This window comes from Solea solea, chromosome 3 (genome assembly GCF_958295425.1).
Source record: "Solea solea chromosome 3, fSolSol10.1, whole genome shotgun sequence".
NCBI classification, from domain to species: domain Eukaryota; kingdom Metazoa; phylum Chordata; class Actinopteri; order Pleuronectiformes; family Soleidae; genus Solea; species Solea solea.
The window spans coordinates 9566485-9583594 of NC_081136.1; the positions used below are offsets into that span (position 1 = coordinate 9566485).

The 17110-nt window shown below is 43.4% G+C and overlaps 1 protein-coding gene across 1 annotated transcript in view; it reads left to right on the forward strand.

Moving 5' to 3' along the window:
• Positions 1-17110, forward strand: part of efnb3b (ephrin-B3b) — an 80105-nt gene that overhangs the window by 34690 nt on the left and 28305 nt on the right. Inside the window, exon 2 of the mRNA XM_058624856.1 lies at positions 4246-4535. Coding sequence (XP_058480839.1) covers positions 4246-4535 — 290 coding nt within the window. The remainder of the gene's footprint in view (positions 1-4245; positions 4536-17110) is intronic.

Here is a 17110-nt window from a genome sequence, read left to right on the forward strand (position 1 = left end):
AGAGAGTGGACAGCAAAAGAGGTGAGGGAAAGAAAACAGACTGAGCAAAATGTGGCTAAAAGGAAAGTGCAAAGTCAAAATGTGATGTGTGAATGGGATGATTTATTTAGATGTGGTCACTGATGAACTCAATAAAGTTCCCCTCACTTCACTTTTCACATCTTCTCTGGGAGTTACTTTTGCTCTCTGCTTCACCTTTTTGGTGATTTTTTGTTGACGTTTTTCCCGCCTCTGTTTGCATGCTGTGCCTCAAATCTGTCAAGCAATACTATCAGACCCAACTGAGGGAGTGTTTGTGTGTGTGTGTGTGTGTTCACTTCTTTGTGTTCCCAGTCACACTTTAGCCGAGTTTCTTTAATAACACAATGTTGCCGTTACCTGCATCTCTCAGGAATGTCACTGGACAACACATCAACTAAATACCGCAGACGTTTGTTTTATATTTAAAGTTATGCACGACACCTTTGAGGTGGATTTAATGCCCCAGTTGGAGAGGAAAATCAAAGTGTTTGAATGCAGTTACAGGTGTGTTGTCACTGAGGGTGTCACACACAGGATCCTGTTGTTGTTGTTGTTGTTTCGTTTTTTTCTCTTACACATTGGATTGGAATAGGGTCTACTCACCTCATCCAGTTTACAGTGGACACACTTACGCCGGCGTGCATTCACACGGCAGGTTAACCTGGGTTAAACGCCACAAATCTGACACCATGGACATGAAAAATTGAGTTCTACCTTCCTTTCTCCATTTTCCCTGCCATTACAACCTCCTCTTTACCCCCAGTGTTATAGTTTTTTAGGTCTCCACCTTCTGTGGAGCCTTTTTCCTTTTGTCTCCGTGTTCCCATTCTGCTTGTTCACCACTTTTCTTTGTTGTTGCTACATACCTTGCCTGACATGTTCAATATTTTTCCACTCCCCCCGTCCCGTCTCTTTCACTTCACTGATTTCTCACCCTCTTTCTCTCTCTCTCTTTCTCTCTCTCTCTCTTTTTTTTCAAGCACTGCACCTGCCCAGTGGCACTTTACTTAAACACTCACATACTCTCTCTCTCTCTCTCTCCCCCTCTTGTCTGTGCCTGTGTGTGTGCTCTGCCATTCTGCAATGCAGCTCGACTGTGACTCAGGGTACCATCAGATACCCCTCACAGAATGCATCTTGCAGGAAGCAAAAAGGGTGTGTGTGTGTGTGTGTGTGTGTGTGTGTGTGTGTGTGTGCGTGTGTGCGTGTGTTTCAGGTTTCATGTTTAGGAAAAAGCTCAACCTCTGTGTGTTTGAATGTGGGTGGATATGTTTGGGCAAACCTTTTGTGTTTCCAAATGTGTGTGTGTGTGTTTTGAATAGATGTTTCTGTTTAGGCTGTGCTGCAGGAAGCACCGGCATGTCTGCACTCCATACTCCTGTAAATGGTGTGAGCTCCCGTGCATGTGACGGGCGGACAGGAAGGTGAAATGTGTGAGTGTTTATGTGTGCTGAGTGAAGCCGAGTGCCTCCCTCTCCAGTCGGGAGTATGGCCTGATAACCCTGGGTGACCTGGGTAATGAGAAGTGGAACTGTGGCTTCCCAGCAGCCCCTCTGGGCCCGCCTCAGCAGAGGCGCCTCCACCGTTCAGTCTGCTTTCTGAAGCTGCCCTCAGTAACGCGCCGGCAGCACAAACACACCAACAGATAAAGCTTACGTCTCAATTTAGTGCAGGTGTAAGAGCTGTTGGCTCACAGTGCCGCGAGGCAGACGGAGCCTGCGCGGAGGTGAAGGATGTGGTCGGAGAGATGCGGGCACAACAAAACACAATCACAGAATCTGTCGACCGCCTTGTATTGATGCTCCAATTCCTGGTCTTGTGTGACCGCAATAGTAACCTCGATATTACACATATTACAGGAAACACTCGTGCTACCGCTCCGTTTTTGGGACTAGTGAGCAAAATGAATGACTTTTTTGTTTTTTTAAATCTGGAATACTTATCCGAGATAGTCAACATGGAAACAAACAAAGTTTTTGGCAGACTGGGTATTTTAAACAGATGGTGAAAAGCAATACATGATTTCAGTGTCACAGCTTGTAATCCTATTGTCGTAAATCCAGCAAAATTAAACATATAAACATGTAAAAGGGCCCAAATGTGGTCGGTTACAGAGATTAGACGATCTGCTCGACTCTTGTTCAGGTTACGATATCTCTCCTCTCGTGTTCACCGTCAGAACTTTATGGCTTTTATGTGTCAATGTATTTGGCAGTTTGGGTTCTGACTTGTGTTCAGACTATTTATATCTCAGCTCAGGCTTGGAATCCTTAATATTTAGATGGAAAGTGTGTGTTAAAAACCCTCTGGAGTGGAGTTTTATAGCTGTGGACATTTAAATTTCACTGTCTGTTAAGATGTTAGTGCTACGGCTGCATCGAGGGAAATGTTGGATCCTGTGTTTTTGGAGCTTTACCCACACTCTATGGACTCAAAGATATCTTTTTTCTCTCTGTCGTCTCAGTGCTAACTTATTTTTAATATCCGTTTCTTGCAGATTTACAGCGTTATGGAAATGTGATATGTACAATTGTCCTTGTGCAAATAACAAAAGAGCATTCAAAGAAAGTTATTGTTTTTCCAGAAGAAGTTATTACACTGAAATCGTGCTGCGTAATGAAAAAAAGAATTTCTTTTTTAGTTTTTGTCCGACTTCAGTGAGAGGCCTAAAGAAAATATGATTGCAGACAAGAGTAAGGGTGGACTGTTGCTGATATGACTTAAGTAGTGTCGGTATTTTTCTAAACAGCACAATTAAGCAGCAAAATTCTCAGTCTGTTCTCTTTGTGATGTTCTGTTGCTTATTTTTTTAATGGTCACAGAGGCGTCTGACAGCAGAACACAGAGAATTATTCAGTAGGTTTGAGTGCTGTAACTCCCATGTGTTCATCTGGGTTTGATGGACTTTTATATGCGACTATTTGCCGCACAAAAAGCTGCTATTATAAAGTTTCATCGATTAACTCCGGACATAACAGGATCCCATTTCCACATCACACGCTGTGACAATCGTTTTTTTTATTTATATATCCATACCCACAAGGAAGTGCATTGTTTTTCTGTCACTTGTGACATTGATTCACACTAGAGACTGGATTCTTTCTTTTTTTTTGTTTTTCCACTTATAGCCAGGCCTACCGGTCAAATTTAATTTCATCATCAACTTTAGGAGCAAAGTGTTTGGCTCATTTATTGTGTTCTGACGACACACTACAGCAATGTCTGTGATAATCTGGAATTCATTTCTTTACTTAAGTATTTTCAATATACAAAGATGACATCAGTAAACCATACTGTTTTGTTTTTTTCTTCCTTAGATTGAATTAAGCCGTTGCATTAAAACCGCTTCAGGCTGCAGACTCCCCGCACATGACGGGTCTCAAAGCTTCAGTTAGGCTGCAGATGAGCAAAACCACACATCCGTCATCTCAGAAAAAAGATGACAGACAGCTAATTAGCAAACTAATTACCTCTACATACCTGAGCTTTGGCAGTTGCAGCTTGGTTCGGGCTGATCTTGTCTGCCTCCGTCTTCCTCTGTGGACATGCCTCAGTTCTTCCTTCTAAAAATAAGAGCGGTTCGAAACTTCATTTGCGAAGAAAAAGAAAAGTTGCTTTGTTGTTGTTTACAAAATTTCACTTCCATTTTCCATGCACATCTTTTGCATACATTAAAGTCTTTCTGTTGATTCCATGAAGTCACATTTGTTCGCCGCGGTGGATTTTATTTATCCCAACCGCAGTCGTGTGTGTTCATGGCTGTGATATGCCTGTGTCTCATTTTAGTTTAATCTATTAAAACCAGATGTGTATTGAAATTTAAATGTGCATTTCTATAAAATAAAGGGGTGCACTCCCTGTGGAGCAGTTCCTTGAAGAACATAATGTAATGGCTTTAGATTGGTGCTTATTTTCCTCATGTGAATCATCAAGTGGTTGTTTTTATTTCCCCTCCCTTTTTCGTTGCCACTTCATTGCGTCGACGGGGGATCGCGGGAGCTTGTGTGGTAAAGATTTATTTGTGCAGTTGACTGCGCAGGAGTTTTCTCTTTGAAAGCACCTGTTCTCCTACGAAGGGGAGAAAATATTAATAAAGTAGTAGAAATAAGAGAGGGAAAACACCCATCTGTTGCTCATTCACTCGCAAGGACAGGTGGTTTATATCACTGGCTGTGGAAGCGACAGATTTTTGATCCTCTTTGTCTTTCTCTCGCCTTGCTCCAGGTTCAGGGACGACAAGGGCTACATTCTGTACCCTCAGATCGGGGACCGGCTGGACCTCATCTGCCCTCCCCTGGACACAGCCAGGTCCACGCCAGAGTACGAGTTCTACAAGCTCTACCTGGTGTCGTCGCGGGAGCAGGCAGACCGCTGCGAGGTGATGGGCGCCCCCAACATCGTGCTCACGTGCGACGAGCCCACCCGCGAGCGCCGCTTCACCATCAAGTTCCAGGAGTTCTCGCCCAACCTGTGGGGCCACGAATTCAAGAGCATGCACGACTACTACATCATCGGTGAGTCCGAGGAAGCAGACCGCTCAAAGTTTAGGATTTGAAGTGTGTGTGTGTGTTTTTATGGGCGTGTGTTGTGCTTTATTGCAGTGTGTGGGAGGTGATGAGGGGGTTGTTATGATTGCATGGCTGATTTTTGATTGTGCCTGAGTGTGTTTGTTTATTTCCGTGATGGAAGTGATGATTGGGCGGGTGTGTTTAGAGTAATTAGGTTTGAGAATTGCGTTTTATCTGGTCCATGGGAGGATATAGTACAGGACATTCACTGCAAAAAAAAAATAATAATATGACCAGATAGAAGAAGATAGAAGGTTTTTTTAATTTTTATTGTTATTTTCTTGATTTATAGTATTGGCTTTTTTGCCGCGTGTCCCTGGATTTGTCCTTCTTGTGCAAGGATTGTGTGTGTGTGTGCATGGTGAAGGCCGGTTTTCACGTGCGCGTCCCTGCTTTTGTCTTTGTCCTGCTCGGCTGCTCCTCTGGCCTCGGGCCTGTTTATTGTTACCACCCTCCTCGCGGTGACCGCAAATAGTGAAGCCCAGTTTGTTTTGGTTCGTTCTGAAGGTTTGTTTGGACTGGGGCTGTCTCAGGACCCGATGAGGTCATTAGGGTCGGCCAGGCCAGATGTTTGTATCGGACAGAAAAGGTTGTGTCAACCAAAACCTGCGGGTTGTTTTTTAAATACAGACCGAGAGCCAAGAGCATTCAGCTTACACACACACACACACACACACATACATGAACGACGTGGGTTTTTCCAGTGTAAACACAAGCAGCTTAAAACACCTCAGGAGTGAGAGAGCGAGCGGGATAGACAAAGAGAGAAAGAGACCCTGTTTGATTCCCACAGCTCTCCGCCCACGTACCTGCGAGCTGTATTCACTCAGGTGTGCAAATGCTCTTTTTATTTCTTTTTCATCTGCAAGTGGGGAAGAAAAAAAAAAAAAAAACAGGTTAACAGGAGGAGGAGGAAGGTGGGACAGAGATGGAGAGACAGACTGAAAGAGACAAAGAGAATACAAGATCTCTTGAAGTTTGTGGAGTCTCTCATGTCTGTTTGTTTTCAATGTCGTTTCAGCCCTTTTGAGGTGTGCTCATATTTTGCTATCAGTCCTCATGTGTTTGTAAAGAGAGGTGAGGCATTAGGCATATTTTCCCTCCTGCGCCCACTTTATTATCAGCATGAGATTAGATTTAAGGAGGTGAGATGGCATGGTAAAGTGTGTGTGTGTGTGTGTGTGTGTGTGTGTGAGACAGGAATTCTGTCCTGATAAGTAAAGAGGAAAACGTAAAGCCATCGTAAACCTGCTGATTCGTGAATCAATGACTGACAGATGTTGAACAGCAGAACAGGAAAAACTGTCAAATATGGCCTCAAGACTTCAGCACTTGTAGAAATGTATAAAACAGACTCTCTGAAAGTGAAATGAGGAGCTAAATGAAGCCATTTCTTTGTTTAAAAATAGATTTTTCCTTTTAACGTGTTGTTAAGTGTTTTGAAATTAAATCTCAACGTGCTAATGTTGCTGTCTTATATTACATACTGAGTGTAGATGTATCATTGGAAAACGTTACTGTGCAATTAAATGCTCTCTTACAGTGTACGGCTTCCTTTTATGGAGTTGCCGTGCATTTCTTCACACACAGATTTCACGTTAGAAAGATTTCCACGGTTCCATTTTCAGAATCCAGAAACTTATATTGGACAAAATGTGCTCATTTATTAAATCAAGCAACCTCCATAAGTGTCAAGATTTCAGATTTATTTTGAGTGGAATGTATAAAATGTATTGTAGAGCATGTACCATGTCCTACACTGTCACCACTGGACGAAGTTTCCTTTCTTCTTGGGCCTTCCCCACATCATTCACACCAGACCAGACCAGGGTTCACATTTCTAATCTTACACAACTGCACACAGCGATTACACATCCAGATGATTAGAACCCAGCCAGTTCACTGCATACTGTGCGCACAGCTCAGTCAGAGTGAGTCTCTTAATCTTGAAAATGTATTACCTTGCAGGAAAGTAAGAAAACTCCTGGGACTCATTTTGCAGCACCCCCCCAAAAAAACAAACTTGTAAGCAGAGAGAAATGCTGTCCACAGTTTCTCTCTTACCCGTCTCTCACCTGCCAAATGTGGTGTCCTGAGATAGAAACACCTTTATCTCCACACACAGGCCAGACTGATCGATTGACAGCTCTAGCCCAAATCGATGACAGCAACAAGGTCACACACACACACCTGCATCACATTTCTCTCCTGCACACACACACACAGGTCTGTTTACACATGAGGAGAGAGGGAAAGTTGGAGAGGCGACGAGACAAAGGAGTAGCTGATGGTTGAGAACATGCGGCACTGATTACTCACTGATAATGACACCAGATAGCTTTGTGTATGGCGAGCAGCGACTCTTTGATCGCGCGTCCTTAATGAAGAATTGTAGCCAGTCTTTTCACCGGAGCTCTTCTGCGCTCTTAACCGGACTGTAAGAGAATTAATAACAGTTAATCCTGCCATGAAGGGAGGATATCATACACATGTGTGTACGTTCACCATTGTATGCAGAGGCCTCTGGGAAATCTTGCTTTAATGAACCTGTAGCATATTGTGATGTAATGTGGTGGCGTGGTGTGGTCGGATGGCGGAACAGCAGGAGGAAACAAAGCACTGGAGGTTAATTTCAAAGTTAAACCCATTACAGATTGCCACTAACTCACTTAAGGTCCACCGGGCAATCGGTTTCTTGTCACACAGTTCTTTGTAATTAGATTTTCACATTGTGATCATCAGCAAGTGGTATCATAGATCATTGCGAGAGGGGAAAAAAAAAATATATTGTGTTTGTGTGAAAAAAAGAAGTCATCTTTTTAACAAAACCCAAAGTTTCTTTTTTGTTTTTGCGCTCACTAATGCCTCACAGCTGCCACTGTTAAGTAATCAGATTACTTGGAATCCCATGAAATGTAATTCAAAATTTCCACGTCCTGCGGAGAGGAGAGAAAGAGTGGGGAAATTGATTAGTCATAGTCATTGATTGATGTTTTCATTCAGAACACGAGGTCAGAGTTTACGTAAGCCCGTTTCTCCGTCACTCTGTTTTGTCTCAGTCTCTCTCCCCCTTTATTTTCTCCTCATCTCTTTTACCATTCACCCCCCACACACACACACACACGCACACACATACTCAGTACATCAACCAAAACCGCAGATCAAGCCTTTCACTGCTCTTAATAAATCCTTTGAAAGCAGGCACCAAGGCCTTTGTAACACACACACACACATTCACAGAGTGCAGTTGTGATGGCGTGTCTTATTAATGAGAACTGCAGGAGGAAACTACAGTATCACTGTGCAGCTGATTCTGCAGCGTAAGAAAACCTGTGAACACAGAGAAGTTGTTGTTGTCTATAAAGGGTCAGAAACATTGCAGTCTCTCATTTAATCCCATCACATTTTTGATTCGCTCGTGTGTTCAGCTTTGCCAGATGTGTGGTTTAAGTCACACCAAATATTGTGTCCTTGTCACCTTGAAAAATACTCATGAAAACATGTACTGTGGCTTATCCATTTGTTTTCAAATAATAATCTGGGTCAACATGTCTGCAGTTCTGGAGATTCTTGGAGCTTTAATTCCTGGTCGCACGAGGAAATCTGTTGGGTTTAAATACATTTACTTTTTATCTGTTCTAAATGGCACTTGGACATCTACCTTCCTGTCATTTCCTTATGCTAATTTGGTTTACTTTATGGCCCAAAGTGGCTAAATCTGCTCATGTCGTGCTAAAATGGGCTGAAATACTAAAATAAGTGGTTGGCCTGGCTCGCAGTCAAATATGTATCTCTTTCTTGGGAGACTGAATAATGAAAGTGGAAGCTGGAAATACACAGAGAGCCTGAGTCACAACAAGGAAGGAGGATGTGGGTGTGGAGGCCGAGAAAGAAGTGAAGTTAAAAGATGCATGAAGGGAAATGAAAGGAATGAAATGGATGGACACTGAGAGGAGAGAAAAAAGAGATGAAAGGAAATGACAACAGACAGGGCCGGTCATTGGCTGTGTGCGCTGATGTGAACGGTACGCGAGTGTCGGAGAAGTTGAAACACAGACAGAGCGTCGCATCTGAAGGGTGACAGTGAAACAACGCGGTCACTTTCAATCACGGCCGCCGCTGTCATGAGAGGGAGACACACGTATACATGAATGAATAAATGCAAACACACACACACACACACATGCCAGTAATCTTCCCTGGTGCCCACACTAACATATGCACGCTCACATCGCCATACACATGGGCTTTCTCATAAATATATGCACTTACACACACACTGGCCTACAAAGCTGGCTTGTGGTTGTAAACATGTTCCAAATAGTCTCAGAATAGCACACACACACACACATGCACACACACTCAAGAACACACACACCAAGATAGGTCAGATCTGTTGTTGTGAATGAGTTTGTCACGATGGGACTGCACTACTGTTGTCGCTGCATACTGGGACAGATGGTGGTGTGTTTGTGCGTCTGTCTGTGTGTGTGTGTGCGCACATGGGGTTCAGGTATGAAATACTGTCTTTCGTGTGTGGCTATGCGGCTCTTGTGCGCGCACGGATGTGTAGGATGGACGTGAAGGAAGTGAGTGTGCATGCGTGCGTGCGTGCGTGAGTGGATGAATGACTCCCAGTGGTGTGTTTAGGGAGCAGGGCCCCCGGGGCTTTGTGGAGAGCCCAGTGCTCGCTGTTGCACAATGGCAGAGATAAACAACCTCGCCACTGTCCCACCAAGCCCTCGCTAATATGAATAATGGACGAGCCGACTGGAGCCAGCACACTCAGGGAAATAACTTTGTGTTTGCACGTGTTTGAGTCTTTGGGTGAGGTTATGGAGTTGGGTGAATGAAACGCACAGTCTGTCATTTCTGCCGCTGTGCCTCTTTCAGTCCAAACAATAGCAGAACGCCGGAGTTTGATGACATCAGGAAGCAGCATGGGATCATGGGAATTGTAGGGGAAGTAAAGCACATTTCCTCACGTCATGGAGTGTTCGTCTTGGAAGTCGTCGCAGAGACGGACGATCGGATCATGTTGTCATTAGAAGGCGACCAGAATGAAATCTTAAAGAGAAATACAGATTTGTATTTGATTTAAAAAGTGTTGGGAAGGTTTTAGCTACGTGCAGTTATTTGTATGTCATGACATCTTGCTCTTTTCTGCTCAAGTTTGCCTGAACTTTTCTCTCTATTTTTCCTTCCCTGACTCATTTGGCTCTTTTGTGTGTGTGTGTGTGTGTGTGTGTGTGTGTACTGTAATTGTTGGACATCACGGGGGCCGCTGCAGCGTGTGCAGACATCAATGTGTTCAATAATGCAGGGGTACTCGCTGGTTTATTTATCAGGGTTAAGCTGAAATAAATGACACAGGATCCATATGAGGGAGGAGGGAAGAGTAAAGAGGGGTGTGGGTGGGGGGTGGGGGGGGTGAAATAGTGAGAGACAGATGAAGGGGAAGAAAAATAGGGGACGACAGTAAAACACAGAGTGAAACAGAGGTGAGAGGAGAGACAATAGAGGAGAGATGCACTGCAGCTGAAATGAGCTGCAGCTCCAGCTCCGCCAGCCTGTGTTAGCTTATGATTCCCCATGTACACGCGTGCACGGCTGCCTGTGTGTGTGTGTGTGTGTGTGTGTCTGTGGCTGCAGTCGGGGAGAGACATATAGTTTGAGATATGATGAAAGGATGGAGGGATAGAAAGCAGCTGAGTGGAAGATATGGGGAATCCAGGGACCCTGAGAAATCTATATCTGCTGAATATTTGATCAAGTTTAAGCCCTCTGATTTGAACCTCCTGCCAGCCTCTAAAGCAACTACACACACAAGGGAGAGAAGAGGAGGAGCCGCGGGGAGTGGGAGAAGAGAGGGTGAGGGAGGGAGGGAGGGAGGGAGGGAGACGATGACCACAGTGAAGGGATTAAGGTCCAGGTCGGGGGTTGTTTTATACACAATAATCCAGCTGAATTGGAATTGCCCGTCTGCCACGACGTACCCCATGCATATTTATGGCATAGAAAAAGAGTGGAGTCCTTGTTTGTAAAGGACGAGCACAAACATGGACAGTTTTATCTTTGATATTTGAGTGGCGTCTAACAAGCACCAGGCTTTTGTGCACCAGCTTGAAAAAGTCATCACCAAAACCAAAGTCTCTTTTACTGTCCTGCTCTCTGATCGAAATGACATCAATGTAGTATTTAAAAAAAGTAAAACTGAAAAAAATGATCCATGAAATGAGTTTTTTTTATCATTATTATTATTATTATTATTGATGTTTGGTATGTGTTGCAGTTGCAAAACAAACAAGGACTGATGTTAAGATAATAAAACCGTTGACACAGATAACATCGTTTGTTGTTTTGTGTTGTGAATAAGTCATTTGTTAAGGTTGTGTTTGGAGTCAAACAGAGGTGGTGACACATAAACCTAAATACTCAACTGAAATTCTGCTTAACACCAAACAACAGTCTTTTCTTTGTGTAGTTTAGTTCTTTTTTTTCCTTAACTGTAATTGAAACGTTAAGAGTGATTATTTTCTTCTTTGTGTGAATCAAAGTTCAGTAGTAAATTGCGTTTCTTTTCATGTGTGAAGATGCTACACATGGTACGCTATGAAAAAAACCAGCTCAGGTCGGGCCCTTAATTAATCACGATTAATGCGATCATGTCGACAGGCCTATAATTAAACGATGAAGGTTTTTTTTGGACCTGGTCCGACGGAGCTGCTCCTCCCCTTTCCTAACGTCCATGAGTCTTACTGTTGAGTGAAACACATAAAGAAGCTGTCACACGTCTTGTGACTTTAAAGACTTCCACATCTGTCTGTGGCCCTGGTGGGACACGGTCTTCAAGCCAACCCTTGACAACCATTCTGAGCTGGACCTGAATCTGCTTTTCTAGCCTGCAACACATTTTTCACACTCCACCAAACACATCAAATTCTTTGGGCAAACGGCCTCACTTAAACTCTCATGCGTGAAAATAGCCTCAAATAAAGTGCAAAAGTGGAAAATGAAATCGAATAGGTCAGCAGGGGTTTGGTGGAATGGATCCATCTAATTTCCCCCACTAGAGATAAAGCATATCTGCATTTTTCGATGGGTAAGAGAGAGAGAGAGAGCGAACGGAGGAAAAGATGACTCTATTTAAAAGACGAGCACTCAACTCAAGTGTCTGTAAATGATTAACCGGGACATTCTCCTGGGATGTGTAGCCTGTATCCTCATTGTATGCAAGAGGAAACTATACACACACATACATGATGGAGACAACACGCTTTATGTTGACATGCTCATTGTTGGACACAAATGAGGTTGGGGCATTTCTGATGAAGATAATAAGGGAGCTCGTGACGGATGCCAGTCAGCTGACATGAAGTGTCACCGCGAGAGAGCGAGGAATATTTTGGCAAGAAAGAAAAAGAAAAGAAAAAGAGAGAAGAGGGAAGAGACAGAGGAAGGCAAAGCTGAAGAAAAAAGAGATGTGTGCTGAGTGTGAGTAAGAGAAAGTGACACATTGCCTGGCCGATTTAGGTCAGCAATCAGCCGCACGACTGTCTGTGAGATTGGTTGTGTGTGTGTGTGTTGGTTTGATGCTTATATTTGAGCGTGTGTGTGTGTGTGCAGTTGGTGCATTTGTGCACGATTGCGTGAGTGCCTGTCTCTCTGTCTGTCTGTCTGTCTGTCTGTCTGTGCGGACGATTGACCATGCAGTTTGGGAGAGAGTTTGTGTTTGTAGTTGTCAGCGGGGGGTGATTGCGTGAGTGAGTGAGTGTGAATCTGTCCGTCCTGTTAAAGGTCGGACAAGAAGAATCCCTCCTTAATTGGATTGGTCCTGCTTAACATTGTATGATGCATTTAACCTTCCTACACTGTGTGTGTCTGCCTGTGTCGCACACACACAAACTTTTTGTGTTCCCCATCGCAGCTTGACACATAAAAGTGTCTTTGTGCTGCTGCCGTCTGCTGAGGAACCTTTTGCAAAGGGGATGTGTTCCCCGAGAGTCCGACATGGGGGAGTTCAAAACGAGCGCACCTCTCGGCTGACCTCTGGCATCAGTCGAACGCATTAGCCTGCTAATATAGCTCTGATTTAGTGCCCAGGTTCAAGCAAATATGACCCCTGATCAACATAATGAACGTGTTCACACAGACAGATGCGGAGACCCACACACACACACACACACACACACAGGCACACACTGACTAACATTTTCCAACTGTTCTCCCCCTTTTTTTAAATTTTTAAGTGAGCGTGGAATAAAAATTTAAACTCAAGCACATTTAATATGTATAGCCATATTCACAGATCACAGATTTCATCATTGGGCTTTACAATCTCCACTTGATGATCTGTCCTTAGACCCTTAGTGCGAGTCCCTTTCAGCTCAAATAAAGGCCTGATTAGTCTACCTTATTGTAAAGACTAGAAAAGGAGGGAAACCTGTAGCTTGGCTCTGTGAAAGGATGTATACGCTGAAGGAAGGACACATTTCTAGGGTGAGAGGAAAAGATAGCGAGGTCATTTAAACTGAAAAAGTCTCTTTTTTGTGCCGTAATTACACATTATATGATGTGAAAAATGTGATTTGCGAGAGCTAATAGTTGGAGATGTTTGTTAGAAACCGTGGACGAGCATGACGTTTGCTCTGCTGTAGTTTTGGCGAGCTGTTTCACTTTGCCTCCGGGCTTCACTGGAAACCAAACCAACCACACAGACTTGAAACTGCTGCCATTCTTCTTGTCTAACTGTCGAAAAGAAAATATATTGGCGTATGCCTCTTTCTTCTTTTTTCCTTTAAGGAAAGAGCGATCATATGTGCAATACGGATGCTTTCCATGGCGGCAGACTCTCTCTATGTCGTAGACTGTTGAACTGAACCGGGCAGCTGCTCAGGAGAAGGAGGAGTAAATAACAGCCGGAGATTTAGAGTAACTTTAGAAGAAGAAGAAGAAGAAGAAGAGCGAGAGCGAGAGACGGAGAAGAGGATGGTTTGGCTAAGTGTTGCTGTGAGGAGACAGTAAAAAGGAGACAGTGTTGACACTTGGCAGAGCAAGAGGGCCCATGGCTCGGAGATACGAGGACAAACAATCGCCTGCAAATCCTTTTTAACCACCATTTAAGCAGCCTTAATTACCCCAAAAAACCCCACAAAGAACATCATTATCACTCGCCGCTCGCTCGTGCGTGTGCGTGCATGCTGTGCCTGTGCGTGCATGTGCGCTCCACTTGTTTAAGGCCGATTCATTAGCGGACTGGCGGTTTACTTGTTCTTGATTAATCGGCATTGTTGTGAGATACTTTGGGTGCATTTCACAAATACAACAAGGATTTTTTTTTTCCCGTCAGAGGCGTATTGTTCCCACAGTCCACCTCCTGATTAGAGCGGTGTTTCCCAAACTTTTTTTTTAAATAGTGACCCACTTTTTAAAGATGACAAACCATCGCGACCCAAATGTTCAGCGATATAAAAGCAAGGCCGCTTTATTTCGAGAGCGCTCGTCGTACACGAAAGTGCAGATTCAAAGTGCTGTACACGAAAAAAAACACAACACAAGAGACAGAAATGTAAGAAATTAGAATTACAATTAAATAAAGTGTTTATATTTTCATTTTTATTTCATTATTTCAGTCTCTGGGATATATCTAAAACTCACCCCCAGCTAAAATAAGCCTTCATTTGGTCCATTTCATGTCCTGGTTTGATAATCATCACAAGTGCACGGGCTAAAAAAGTGTAGAAGTGGAGCGAACAGTGCAAGAAACAAAACAAAACAAGCCGCTGGAAGAAGAAAAACAGCCACAGCAACACACTGGAGCTCAGTGGCGACGTTACAGCCATTTAATATGTGCTATCTTTTCACTTCACTGGTTCACCTCGTTCAAATAAACACGTTAATATAGGTGCTAATAAATAGAATGTGAAAGTGAGCAGTGGAACACAATGATTGTCAGTGGTCGCTGTGAAGGTGAGACAGAGGATGGTCTCAGGTCTCAGTGGCAGCGTGGGCACTGAGTAAGTAAGCGATACAGCAGAAGACAGCTTCAAGTGCTCCCCGTTGTTCTAATATTAATCCTCTTGTTTCCCTCTGGGGGGGCTTATCGTCCATATTAGTCGCACACATCTGCTGGTGCTGTATGCGCTGATTATATATTGATGGGATGGGGGGTGTGGGGGTGTGGTTAAAGGGGGGGTATATAATTGAATACCCACATCGTTGAGGGGTGTGCTTGGTCTCGTTTCTCCACTTCAGACAACCTCAAGTGGGTGGGGGGTACGTGAAGGTGTGCGTAATGGCCTTTTGTTCTCCTATGCGCAACCCCCCACCCACCCCCAGCTCCGGCTTTAGATTCAGACCTGAACCGCGGCTCCAGCTCTGCTAACCGCTGGTTTAATATATGCAATTAAGAAGCTAATTAGAGTAATTAATTCAGCCAGGGCTGAGGCCCGGTCTGGCCCCTATTCACAGCTTTGGAACTGCCATAATCCTCCTACCTACACACACACACACACACACACTAACAACACAGACAACAACACACACACTCAGACACCACACTATGCCCTCATTATGAGCAGGGTCTTTGTTGACTCTGTTGTGTGTGTGTGTGTGTGCGAAGTCGGAGATGAAGAAAAGGGTGTAAATAAAGATGGAGGAAAAGTGAGGCAGTCAGTTCAGTGTAATGAGTGAAAACAGTGAACTAATTCATTGGCACCTCCAGCCTCGGCCCGTTGCTCTCTTGGTAGCGCCGTGAGAGAAGAGGGCTGCGCTTTGGCAAAAAGAGTGTCTCACCTCATCTGTAGCAACAGATCTGCCGTCAGTGCCAGTGGACATCAGGAAAAGACAAGGTTTAATGGTGAATGCCCGCTCTCTTATATTGGTTTAACCTTTATTTATCCAGGTTTGTCCCTTTTGAAGATTTAAGAACAGGTTTTTTTTTTTTTTTTTAACAAGCCCGACTCTGCCAAGAAAGCACTATTACATTATTGCGGATGCATTTCACATTATTTAAAGAGCAAGGTCCTGTTTTTTTTCGTCTTCTTTTTTTTTCCTTTGATTTTACAATATGACAAGGCGAACAGGGCAGTTTGTTGGTCCTTAGTGATTCATACGCACACTATAAACCTCTGACAGCACACATTTGGCTCAGCTCTCATTGTACACAACACAAGAGAGAGAGAGAAAGTAATTCCAGGTTTGTTATTTTTGGAGTGTGATTAGGAAACGTGTGATGAACTGAAGATTAGTGGAGCGAGACAGATTTACGGCACTTGGAGAACACTGCCGTAAAGGGATTACCGATAAAGTCATCGAAGAAGTTCTGGCAGCGGCAGCCTGGGAAGAAAAAGGTCGCGCGACCCACAAATATGACACAAAGTGACAAATTAGTCACAGTTTATTTCCGACTGGCGCATTATATGAGATGCTAACACTATTCTGCCCGTTCGCTGGTATCTGTGCTGCATTCTGATTAATCTGTGAATCCTCCTGTGGAGCTGGAGACATGGTTGTTCAAGTGCATCACACTCGGCACATTTACATAACATTATCGTGTTAAAATACATGTAAACATGTTTGTCCGACTGAAATTATACGAAATAGAATTGCCAAAGTTGGACTAACGCACTCGGATGATGCGACTGGGAGTCAAAGGACTTGTGTCGGGCCTAAAGCCACAAATAATAGAGGAAGCCAGTACACAGAAGAAGAAGAAGAAGACAGCAAACAACAAAAACATGGCAAACTTCAGGCTGGTACACTTTTTGTGAGAGATTTTCTGCTCTGTCAGCTTAAAATATTTAGAAGGTTAAAGTTCACGGATGGTAGAAAGACTCGAGCCCAGGCTTGTCAAACTCGAAATGACCTGGCGGCCAGTGACCGTCTGGTCTCTAGTGGGGGAATTAAACTACTTTTCAGTAGCGGGTGGGCAATATGAGCCGAAAATAACAACACAATATTCCAGCCATGATATCACAATAGAGATATTTGTGATGATAGTTCACAGAATTTCAAAGTAAAGGTGCTAAATTTGATACGGAGCGATAAAAACATGTTAATGATGCCAAAATAAATGTGGTCATATTAAACACAGAGAAATAAATCTACGATTAAGGAAATAATAACGGGACAACTTTTATTATTAGTAAAAAAAAACATCCTTGTTTCTTGTGACTACCAAATCAAATCAGAAGAAGAAGAGTTGGTAATGGTATTGTGTACTTGACACGATAGTTTCTGTCATTCATATGCTTCATCACGGGCTTAAGTGTCTTACTGAAGCACATATATGGACTAGCAGAGCCAGGAATTGAACCCACAACCTTCCAGTTACCATGGCTCAACCCTAACCCTTCACTTTCTTAATACTTTTACTTTTACATCTAAAACTTAAGCACTTTGATACTTAAGTACATTAAATGGCATATACTTTAAGACTTTTACTTAAGTAATATTATAAAAAGTCATTTTCTGCTTTTAGTACTTTTACTCAATTTTCCCTTTTAGGTACTTTATACAAT